Source organism: Hetaerina americana, unplaced genomic scaffold (assembly GCF_022747635.1).
Source record: "Hetaerina americana unplaced genomic scaffold, ioHetAmer1.1.p SCAF_10, whole genome shotgun sequence".
Classification (NCBI taxonomy): Eukaryota; Metazoa; Arthropoda; class Insecta; order Odonata; family Calopterygidae; genus Hetaerina; species Hetaerina americana.
Window position 1 is genome coordinate 9,900,816 of NW_027286070.1, and position 12,166 is coordinate 9,912,981.

General features: G+C 46.8%; 1 protein-coding gene across 5 annotated transcripts in view; it reads right to left on the bottom strand.

The window, feature by feature from the left end:
* Rtnl1 (reticulon) overlaps nt 1-12,166 on the bottom strand; it is a 168,369-nt gene that overhangs the window by 34,171 nt on the left and 122,032 nt on the right. For 2 of the 5 annotated variants that reach the window (XM_071598382.1, XM_071598384.1), the window contains exon 2: nt 12,026-12,061. The exons of 2 other annotated variants lie outside the window; for them this stretch is intronic. In XM_071598382.1, coding sequence (XP_071454483.1) covers nt 12,026-12,061 — 36 coding nt within the window. Of the gene's footprint in view, nt 1-9,078; nt 9,577-12,025; nt 12,062-12,166 lie in introns of those variants that run through there. One more of the 5 variants, XM_071598388.1, reaches the window with a different exon arrangement.

The window sequence follows — 12,166 nt, forward strand, 5'->3', positions numbered from 1 at the left end:
ACCGATGAAATCGATCAACAAGTGGACCAAAACTACGATCTGATTGACATTCGGACCCTGCTCAGGCTAATTAACTACTTCTCAATGTACGCACCACTATTTACACGATTATTACGGAAAAGCTCGGATTTCACAAATTGTGGCCAAGGTGGGTACCGAAAATGCTTACCGACCCACACAAAGATCAAGAGATTTCTTGGCCTTGAACCTAGTACCTATTTCTTCTTGCACTTGAAACAAAGACTTGGTAGATACCGTTTTGAAGAGGATGGGGAACTCGAGACCTCCATTGTCAATCGGTTCGATTCCCAGATGGTGAACTTCAATGCCGTGGGATCAAAGAAGCTGCTGCACTGTCACGAAAAGGGCTTGGACGTGAACGGCGATTATTAAGACAAGTGTAGTAGATGTGTGTGAAAACCGTCAACAAAAATTTTTCTGACGAATCTAGCTTTTAATGACCAAGTGGCCTTTAGTCTTCCAGCAAGTCTCGTATGTTATTGTCGGAAGATCGTGACCAAGTCCGACACGGGCCCAGCGTACCGTGAAAGCCCATGGACTGAAACAGCGACGGTTGGTCAGCCGAACATCGTGTCCATGTTTCGTTTGAAATTGTGAGTACCCGCCGGTAGGTAACCCAGCAGAGTACTCACTTCATATTGCTGCGATAGGGCTACGATCGCAGAGAAAGCGCAGAACCTGTAACTATGCATTTTATTTGGATCTTCACCCAAGTGGTGTGATTTTTCCGGCGAAATTTCTTCCTGGGAAACCTCAGGCGGCGTAGGGGACAAGAAACAGACCATGTCTACCCTGTTCTTTGTTGAATTCCTCACATAGGGTAGGGATTAGCTCGAGGTGAGCTGCTCTATCCTCTCACATATCAAAATAATCTTCGGCTTGATTACTGTGGCGGGTGGGCATGGGTATAAAGGGGAGGTGAGCTACCAGTTTTGAGGATTTTATTCGTGTTAAAACGACCCAAAACGTTCCACCTTGATCCTGTTCTCTGCACGCAGATTACTGGAATCAGGTAAAGAGGCGCGGAATTATAAATGAGAAAGTAAAGAGTCATTTCAGCGGAAGGCTGAGAACGAGCTTTACAAACTTTCAATTCAATTGTATATTCCAGAATGGTTGGGCGAGGGTTCCTTCTGCAGAGAGGTTCACAAGAGGCAAAAAGGTATACTTTTACATATCATGAAAACAAAATTATACTTTTTACCTTCACGGGTTGTTAAATTGCAGAATACTACAATGAAAAATCAACATGTATTTAACATACGAATTATGATACAAACGATTACCCGAAGACACCGGATGTACGAAAAAATACGGCAATTCTACCCGGTTAATATGCCCTCCACCATTTCCTCCTACGTACTCCAGCCTCTATTTTCTATTTCGAGCGCAGATACCTCGAACGTCAGCCAAGAGGCTGCTGCGTCCGGGCAAGCACAATCGCCTCCTCCAGAGACACTCTTCTAGAAGGAGGGAGGGGCGGGAGAGGAAGGCACAATGCTTAGGGGCGATCAAAACCTATTCTGCCGTTAAGCATCAGTAGAGACACGCCATTAGCCTCAGAAGAGAATGAAAATCTTTATAAATCGCATATGAAATGGCTTGATGATTTAGAGGGTCCTAATGTCCTCCGATGATAAATCTTCAGCCGCCATTTCCAGAGGAAAAGAGAGACTGTTAAATCGGAAAAATCGAGTCTTTATCGAATCTCGTTCGTTATGCATTAAACAAATATTGGCACAGAACGGAGAAAAGGTAAGATTACGCCCTATCCACATTCTAACATCTAGTTTGCCAAACAGCAATTGCCAAAAATCGTGTTAACTGAATAACGATCACTGATTATTATATAATTAATTTACGAGACTTCACAAAGAGCACTATCACTCCAATATTATAACGACTTCACTCATATAACCGTCGCAAGAATCCGATCATTGAATACCTGAAAGTTTACCTCTTCCAGTACAATTCACACGGCTGAGAAGTGTTCCAATTGAGGATATGATATCCCTTAAAAAGGTAATTATTACATCCATTAGGTGAATAAAGGCCAAAAACTTATGTTTCGCGTTCGAACAAAATGATATACGGAAAAAATTCAATGGAATAACCGGTGGCTTCACAAAGGAGGGCAAATGATCCTAAAAATAAATTTTACATTGTTCTAGGTGCTTGAAGGGTGGATGTTTCAAAGGGGATTTCAATTTTTTTGGAGGGCGGGGATCAAATTAGAAAGGTTGCCGTAGGCGCGCCAGGTCCCCTCAGCGAATGCCAACAGTTGGATTTCACTTTGGCGCTTGCCAACGGCTTATAACAGGATAAAGGCCCCAACAACCGAAGAGGTAAAAAATCGCTCCTCGGCTGACGATCTATGGTCCTGGAATAAGGTGCTCCTGGCGTCCCGAAGCGGAGGTACGTACACGATGGCACCCAGAGATAAATACAACGACGGGTCGTCACATCTCAATAATTGCATTTGACCGATAAAAAAATTTTACTAGCTCGTAAATATATTTAACTTTTCCATGCATGTACACATCGCTGTATCGCGATATGACTCAAGTACCTGCGAACCAGAAGGCTCGAACTAGGGTAGCTCTTCCGCTAGAGTTGCATACGGAAGGTTAGTGCACATCTACAGGGCGAAAAATAAGTGCCCGCGAATGGATCCGGACATCACTACGCCTCATAGTGTGACCTCTTCGCCCAGCATGGTAACGTCCACATGGACCCTAATGCGAATGACCAAAATAATCTCAACAGCGTTCGATGTTATCCAATAAAATTACGTGTGATCCAAAAGTGCCATCTAATCGTTAGAAATAACCACTGGGTATCCCGCTTGAGATGAAAAATTGTCAAAAGTGTATCAAAGTAGGCCGATTTTTGCAGACGTGTAGAGATATTATATTTTCAGTTTGCACAGCATGAAATAGAAATGTGAAGAGTATTTGATACTAACAATAAAGTTTCGCCAAAAAGAGGATGGAAACAGAAGGGAAGAAGATATAAAATTCAGCTATGAAAATGTTGACAAAGAAAAATCTGGAATTTCATATTCCAAGTAAATTCCATCGGCGAACCGTTCAATTGCAATCAGGTACTGTGCTACAAGTACAATACCCATGCAGCCACCTAACATTACGGTGTATGGCTGAAAAGCTATGTTTTTACGGAAAACATAAACTAAAGAGACTCTAAAGCGATAAAAATGGTTCACGCTTAAGATCCAAAAGAGAAAGAAAATGTTAAGATTCGGATTGGCATAGTCGCTCATTGAGGTTAGCAAACGGCCACGGCCCGAATCGCGAGTGATGATGGCGATTACTAAGGATAGCACGGTTTCTCGGAGATACGAAGACGTCAGGATGACGGACTTGGCAGTGTACGCAGCCATACAGTCAAGCATTGGGGCTCGCTCCTTAAAGAGATATCAATTTGCTCGAATCAGCCATGGGAAAATATGGCACGAGTTTGAACAGACAATGGTACGCTGGGAAAAATAGACGAAGAGATACTAATCAAACCTTTGAGCAGTCTTAATTTAAGTTTCCTGATCAAACGTGCCATACTCCAAGAGAGAGAGAGAGAGAGAGAGCAATCGGACTAAACTGCTTTTGACAATAAAACCTCATATTTTAATACTGATATAACAGATGCATGCAGTATTCCTTATTTTAACTTAAGCACTGTAAAGTTTTAAGCTATTTCAGTTTGAAACATGCAATCTAATTAGGCCGATAAATTTGCAACACGGACTTGTAGATGTATTGACAAAGTTTGACAGATCAGTAAAGAGTGCAAGAAATGAAGCCTCCAAGGATTTATCTTTTGCGTAATTTTAGACTATGCATTAAAATCCCGGGAGATTTAGATGTGATAACCGGAATAACTATTACAATAATACAATGATGATGGCCTCCACCAAGGCCACACCCTAATGATCGTTGGTACGCGAATAACAGAGCATTGAAATGCTCGTTTTACAATGATAAATATAATTTTCATTCGTCTCTGAGTCCTTTGCCGAAAGCGCACGGTTACAAACGAGATTGAATGAAGGAGTTGGACAATGGACAGTGACCCACGTCGACATCCGGACCTTCTTTACTTGTAGAAAATAAACCACCACGACCCTCAAATACGGAGGAATTCCGACGCCTTATAAGATTTTACTCTCTGGTATCATTGTGAGAAGAAGAGCGAACTGGAGGTCTTCACGGCTTTCAGTGCTGCTTCATAGACATCAATCAACGAGTGAAATCTGCACAGAAAAATTCTTTTCGATTGTTTGGAAAAACACCCCAACTATTACTCAAAACAAACAACACCCGTCTAAATAAAGATTATACGAGGCAGAAGGTCGATTTGGCATCGAATAACAAAAGGCCAACGACCAGAAGACCCAAAGGTAATAAATACACAGCCTCCTGGAACTTTCAAGGACAGAATAATGGACCTGCAAATATTATCGCCAGAATGGTACGTAATACTTCCTACGACACCGCAGGTTCGAAAGAACATTATTATTTGATACTTTTCCACGCCCATGTTGTACCTTTCCCATGCATGTGAACACTAACAAGTTTCCTAAACAGCAATAATTCTCTAAGAGACTCTCGCTGACCAGGTCAAACACACCAGTACTGACACCACTGGCCTTAGTCGTAGCTAAAGCCATGGTATTTCGAGAGTTAGCGTGAACTTTCAAAGTGCTTTCTACTATACACGATGGAGAGTACATATGGAAATAATAAAACCGAGAATCTTTAGTAATCAAGAAATTACGAAGTCAAAAAAATATCAAAAGTTTCAAGGTTTGACCCTCCCTAACAACTAGGGACTTCTTGAAATACTTCCGTCATTACCAAATACTCATGATATTGCCACCAGAAGTCCACCTGAATACCCAGAATTCAACCTAAGAGTCGGTTTGGCAGGCGATGGTAGATATCGCCGGGTAGTACGCGCAGAAGGCGTGTGAATATCACACACTGAGAGGGTAGTAAGTGAGGCTAATTCCTTTCCCTATACCGTCTGTTGTTTTTCAGGAAGATTTGGTACTCTGCGAAAAATTGCACAGCTTAGGCGAAGCTGAGGATATCCAGAGGCGTCCCTAGGATCGAACCCGGGTCCTCCACTCAGCAGCTTAGCGCTGTACTCACTGCACTACCACATCCCTATGTAGGTACAATATTACGAAATTGAGTCATATTACGTTTCGCAATAAGTGTATTAAGGTATTCGTGGGTATGCTAAGAAATTACGGTATGATGAATTTTGGCTTGCGAAATACGAAAAAAAATATCGCCGCTAAGTTCACGGCCACCCTTGCAAGTCGACGGTGCGGCAATGCTGCGGAAAAAGTCTAGCCGTTTCTCGGCAGCCATCCACCACTCCAATACACCTTTAATCACATCTGCAACTCTCCCTTACCAATATATTTTCACAGCGCCCCTAGTTAGCCCACGTGATGTGATATAGGCCATTACGGGACCACATAATGTCCTAGGAAAAAACTTAACCCTTCTCACCCTGAAATGCCAATCACGTCAACGTTTAAATGCCTCTGCGCAAAGAAAAACACAAAATTGAAGATAATCGTGATGGGAGGTCGGGTGGGACGACAAGAAGAGGAGGGGTTGAGAGCGTGGGAGGGGGCCGAAGGGGATGGACCGAAGCCATATGGTTGGAAGTGCTCGGGAGGGGGAGTGTGGGGAGGAGGTCAAGAAGGAGGGAGAATCGGGAGGTGGGAAGAGACGGGTCCATCGCTTGAGGATCGAGACAAGGTGAAGAGCATTTGAGCCAATATGCAACGGAATACAAGACAACCACGAAAAACACAAAGGAAGGGGGGGAGCGAGGGAGGGAGACGGCAGAGGGGACGAGATCCAGATCCATTTATCTCAGATGATCTTTTGCTGCAGCATCGCAACACGGTCCCTTCTTACTTTAAAAATACACCAAGCGGCGGAATCGCTACCATTTTGTCGTTGCCAGCACGCATATATTTAGCTGAAGGCTTAAGGCAAACTGGTCCGAGAGCGGAACCCCCGGGAAGTTAGGGCTTGCAGCAGCAGCGGGGATGCCGGCAAGTCCACCAGGGGACGGGAAATCACGCACCGCGAGCGTCCCCTATAAGGCCCCTCTTACGACATTCATCAACTCCCCCCCTCGCCTGCGGGATCAAGGAGGTGGGGGACGAAAAGGGAGCCCCGGAAGGTCGCCGGTCGCGGGGAACGAGGAGGGGCAGCTTCGTCTGCTTGATTCGACCGCTCCACGCCGAAACGTGCACCGTTATGAATATTTCACTGGGGCACATCGCAGTGTGCGGAGTGGCGAGGGACGGGAGGTTGGGGGGGGGGGGGGGTAAGGCGATGTTCAGCGTGGATGGGAAACCATGGTGGGATTTCCAAGGAAATTCACTCTTGCTGCTCAGGTTTCAAGTGACGGAGGGATTCGCAAAGTGATAGCCAACAAAAATCGATCCGAAAGATGAAAGGAAGAGAAAGTCCTGCAAAAAAACACGACTGGCGGCTCCCGAGGTGCACACACAAAACTTATATTAATTTCGAAAATAAACTCACGAAATTTTAGTCTAATCAATATTTTCTTTTTATTTTGAGTTTGATGATTTTAGCGGAAGGGCACGATATTCACCATGGAAACGTGTGAAAGAAATACTTCAGGAAAGAAAGAGAACAGAACATGAAAGAGAGTGAAACACTCATAACTTGGCGGATGGCAAGTGCCAAGCTTCAGAAGTAGGTGGAATCAGAGAACGCTTATGAAAGTATCGCGCTTCCAAAGAATCTACATGAGTATGTCGTTACACCAGCTAATAAAAATAACAAATGAATAATTTGAAAATACCAAGAGAAAACAATATCACTACGTACCGATTATGGCATGTTGAGTGTCTAAATAGGAGAGGGATAACGACATGTGACAAAGGAGAGGACCACGCCTTCCTACGAAAGTTCAGGACAATTACTTTCCAGAAGAAAGTCTTCTAATCAAGGCTTCAATTCGTGAAAGTTTTGAATGCCCATTGAAAGGGAACAACTAAACTATCTCCTTCCGAAAATATTGGCACGCGCCACGTGTTAATGCAGTAAAAGGGCGAAACATTGCATGCCATTACTTTATTGGGGAGGGATATGACTATTCTTTTTCCGGGGATATTTACGACGACTTAATGCAGCCCGTGTACCAAATGATTGATATTTGGATCGGAGATTTAGGTGAACCCCAGACTAACGCGAGGAAAAAAAGAAAAGAAGGCAATGAGCAAGTCAGGAGATGCACGCACAACTCGCCGAGTTCCAGTGGAAGAAATTACCCACAGAGCACGTGATTCGGCGCTGAGAAGGAGGGAGGGAGAGCAATAAGAGGAAGGGAGATGGACGGTATGAGAGTGCCACCGTGGATGGAGGCCATGGCCAATGACCTCGTCTCCACCCGCCCCCCCCCCCCCACGACGCGCTCACCGCGGCCGCCAGGCAGGGCCGATGCAGTCGGTGTGTGTGTGTGTGTGCGTGTGTGTGCGCGCGGGAGAGAGAGGAAAGGGGGGGGGCGCAGGCGCCTCTCCCACAAGGGGTGGCTCCGTGCGTGCGTGTGCGCGCGAGGAGTGCAGCAGAGGCAGGACGATAGCAGGGCACGTGCTCCGTCGCCCCCCGCGGCCAATCCCCCACTCCGCCCGATCGACTGCTGCGGCGGAGAGAAAGAGAGAGAGAGAGCAAGCCCGCGGGTGGGGCGACATTCGCCCTCCTGGTCGCCCCTTGCCCCCATCCCCCCCCCCCCATGGACAGGAAGTCCTTCACGGACGGGGCACGTGACGAAACGGGAGGAAGCGACGTATATAAAAAGAATATGATGCACACCGTTACGTCTTGACAGTCCCCACACCTCTTTTCAACCCCATTCCACCCCACTCCATCTCGCACGAATTATGAATTTCGAAATGCTAACGTCAGGAAAACGAAAAAAAGCACCGACGGGAAACAACGGGGCGCACGACGGCCCCGCGCACCGTCGCGACACCCGAGTCGAGGTCGGAGTGAACTAATGCAGAAGGGATGGCGACAGAAAATGCCTGTCAGCACATACACCTCCCCAAGGAGGGGGGTGGTAGGAGCATGACCTCCGTCCCGCCACCGGAGGTAGGATGGGCAAGCGTCGGAAGGGAGGCCGCAATAATCCACGATTATGATACCGAGGACTGGGGGATGAGGTAAGATGGGGCCGCACGGCGCGCCGACCCCTACTTGATCCGGGGATCCAATTAACCGCCTGGCGCCACTCGATGGCACGGGAGCGGGGACGGGAAGGACTTCGGCGCTTACTGCGGCCCACAGCGCGGCTGGGTCCGCACCCTCGCACCGCACCTGAGAAGGTGACGACCCACGATATGCCGCCCCCAATTAACATCGGCGGCAGAACCACCATTGATTTCCCAAATGGCACTCGAGGTGACCTGGGGAGGGGGCAGGGGGGGAGTGATCGAGAACATGAGGCCTGTCTTGCGAAAATGATGCGTCGTCGTGGTAACGTCGCCCTTCCCTTCCTCCCTCCCCCTCTCTCTGGAGTATAAGCAAGACGCGGCTGGAAGGCGACCTCGCCCATCTGGTCAGCAAGCCATCCTCGTGGAGGAACGTCTTCCGCGAGATGGACGGCGGGGGAGTGAAGGATCGGGTGCGCGAGGCGGGGGTTGTGCTAGGTGGGGGTTGCGCTAGGCGGAGGGTGTGCTAGGCGGGGGTGCGCTCCGAGGGTGTTCCATGGTTACACTTCGGCGTTCACTTGAGAGAGGGTGGGGGGTTGAACGGACCACCCTTCCCCTCTTTCTCCTTCGGGGACCAGCACTTCCTTCTGGACACTAGACACACGCACGCACGAGATAATGAAAGCACAGCCCAGCAGCATCCATTCCACCACCAGCCTCCTCCCTCCCTCTCCCCGGGGAAAAACACACAAAACTGGACAAATTACGGGAACTGGATTTTTCTCTAATTTTCCCTTCCCTCACCGATAACATTGCCCCCCGTATATACTCACGATCTTCCCTCTTGATACCCATGATCGCAGCCACTTTTGCTGTCGTTGGAATGCACAGTCCGCACGGAGACGAGGAAAACTACGGCGGGGTCCACACCACCCTCTCTCCTCCGAAGGTCCTTCCTTCTTTCCTTTCTCTCGAGGGCTCTCCCGCACACCGCGCACTCCCTCTCGTTCCCTCGTGGCCCGGGCCGGCGGGCTTCGGAGACGGCGACGCGCGAGAAAGGCTCTGGGAGGAGGGAGGCGCGAAGAGCGAGAAGATGAAGAGGAGAGAGAGACGAGGGATATTTTTCGGGTGGTGGAGAGCGAAGAAGACGTGTTTGGCGGAGCTCTCGGGGCGGGGGCGACACACGGCGGCGGCGGGGAAGGAGGAGAGGCGGCGACGGCGGCGCCGGTGCTGCTGCTGGCGGCGGACGACGACGACCACGGCGACGGTGGTCAGCGGGAGACGTCGCTACATTGGCAGACTTCCCATGGATTCATTCGCACGGGAGCACGCAGGCACCATCACACACGCAAACACCGAGAGAGGGACCTACGCGGCCGCCCCTTGGCTAAATTTAAAGGCGCTGCGCCGACGAGATGTCCTCCCTCCCTCTCTCGCTTCTCCCGCCCCTTCCCCTTTGCATTCCCGAACGATCAATAGCGAGAGGAGAGATAGAGAGAGAGAGGGAAACGGGGAGCAGATGGGAGGGAGAAAGGGCACGACGGGAGATGGCAGCACCGCCTCAGAGGCCCGTGGCGCGCGCGAGGGTTAATTCACGACCGTGCGAAACCAAATAATCACCACTCGATTGGTATAAGCGGACGGTGGTGAAACCAAAGGGAATGAGATGACACGGCTCCGTTGTAGAAGACCATCACTGTCGTAAATTGCCGTTGATGGCCATTTATAACACCTCCATTTTCACTTATATACTAGTTTCTGGTACAACTTCGTGAAAATCCATATTCACCAAACATCACAGCTTATTGATATTTTCAATTTGTTTACGGACGACGCATGACAAGATTCATCTGCACCTGAAGTTGACTCCTGTACGTAACCATACGTTCGTGCATCAATAAATAATTTCGAAAATATTACGAAGGTTGTATTATTAAACGACTCGAATTTAATATCATCCCTCGATTTATTTCTCCGTCCCACTCCCCGCACGAATTCATAGGCCGACCGCAAAAGCATCCCCCTTCGAGTCCCGATCCGGAGATCCGGAGAGGACAACATTTAACCGCCAAAAGCGAAAAGCGTCTGAGGGGGAGGAAGACCGATCGCGTTCAATCGGAGGGAGAGTGACCACCGCCATATTCAATCGTCCGGAACTGCAGCGCCCACACATCAGAAAATTAAAATCAGTCTAAATGTGAAAGATGGAGCCAAAAAGAACCAACAGCGTTTTTATCGGACACTATTTCAAAACTGCAAGGCCCATAAACCTAAAGGTGTCCGTTTTCTTCACGATATACCTGCATTGAAGTCAGCATCCCAAAAATCATATTCTAGCTGTTGTGTGTGCATCTCCGAGACCTCACAATTGACGCATCCACTTTTCCAACACAAAATCAGAATGAAGAAAGATACTGTAAAGGGTGCGAATTAGAGAATCGTGATGCATCCGTCATCTAGTGACGGCAATGGAGAACTAAGCTTACACGCGTCGTCGACAACGGTCGATAACTTTTTTTTAAAGATAAACCTCCCGCGCGTAACTCCGTAAGCTGGGAACATGTTTCAATCCTCGGAGTAGGGTATTTTAAACATACCCTCATGTGCACGGACAGGATGAATAATGTCCAGAGAGGAAATACTACATCAAACATTTTCGCTCCTCCTTCAACAACGTTTCAATAGACTAATTGAAATATGAGCGTCTTGCTAGAGGAGAAAACCGAAAAGACTAAACACCTAAGTTCACTATTTTCCACCAAAAAAGTACCAGCCTACGTTCCCAGGAAGGAAAACGTGAGTTACGAAATCATGGGATGAGATTTAACGTTCTCAAGCGAATGAACAATGCAGCCATCCGTCGATTATGGAAACTGTACTCCTGCACGATTGACTAGCCCAGGTTTATTCGGTTAACATTCGGCAAATTTTAAGAACAATTAGTATCTTGTGAGCAGTCTAAGGAGATTTATCCAGTATCAAGAATTCAGTTTAAATATTTGGATCTTAAACAATAACATAGTCTATGCATTGCATCTATAGCACTGCATAGTCTAACATTGCATTCTGGGCTGAAACTAGCCCGGTTAACGCAAACGCAAGGAGGAAAACTAGAATATTCATTTAAATCACGACATTGTCGCACACGAACATGTAATTCAAAATAAGATTTACTTCACTGATTATCATATTAAAATGTATACGTATGCATTAAAAAAGGCCTTTCCCAAGGATCGCCAAATTATAAAGTAGAGATGTATTCCGAATATAATTGACCTGATCCAAACAATTACATGCAAGAATAAGACAATGGAAGCACATCGCAACTGGAAAAGAACATTTTGTCGAGCGATAGAAGAAAAATAATATTTTCCTGTCTATGGGAAATAAATCACATTTGGCGCATGACATAAATCCATATTATATTGTACATATGCGTGTGTACCTATATATAACGCTTTATTAATTAAGTAATTAGTCAGCCTACCTTTATACTCTCACCTAGAAAAAAACGTAACAAGTATACAAGCGAAATTAATTTTAAAACTTTACCCTCACTTCCATAAACATTCGTCATGTGCAAATAGTATATGACAACTGAGAAACCAAGGCCATCATTCTCAACATAATGCGCGAAGAAACTACCCACAAAATGATGCATACAAATTAAGTGCAGCGTGTGAGATTTTTTAATTAAGTGTTCTCAGGCACCTTGTGCATGATGCATACAGCTAGGGTACTAACTAAATAGCGCGCTAACAATCCCAATGCAATACTCACCTCTGGGGTTCAGCTTTTCTGGGTTAAACCAAGAATCTGAAATTCAAGGAAATGTTCAGCGTTAGTTTGTTAGTCGGCCCATAACCATAGCGAAATACACGATTTTTACAGCAAATACTTACACATTCAATCTAACAGATA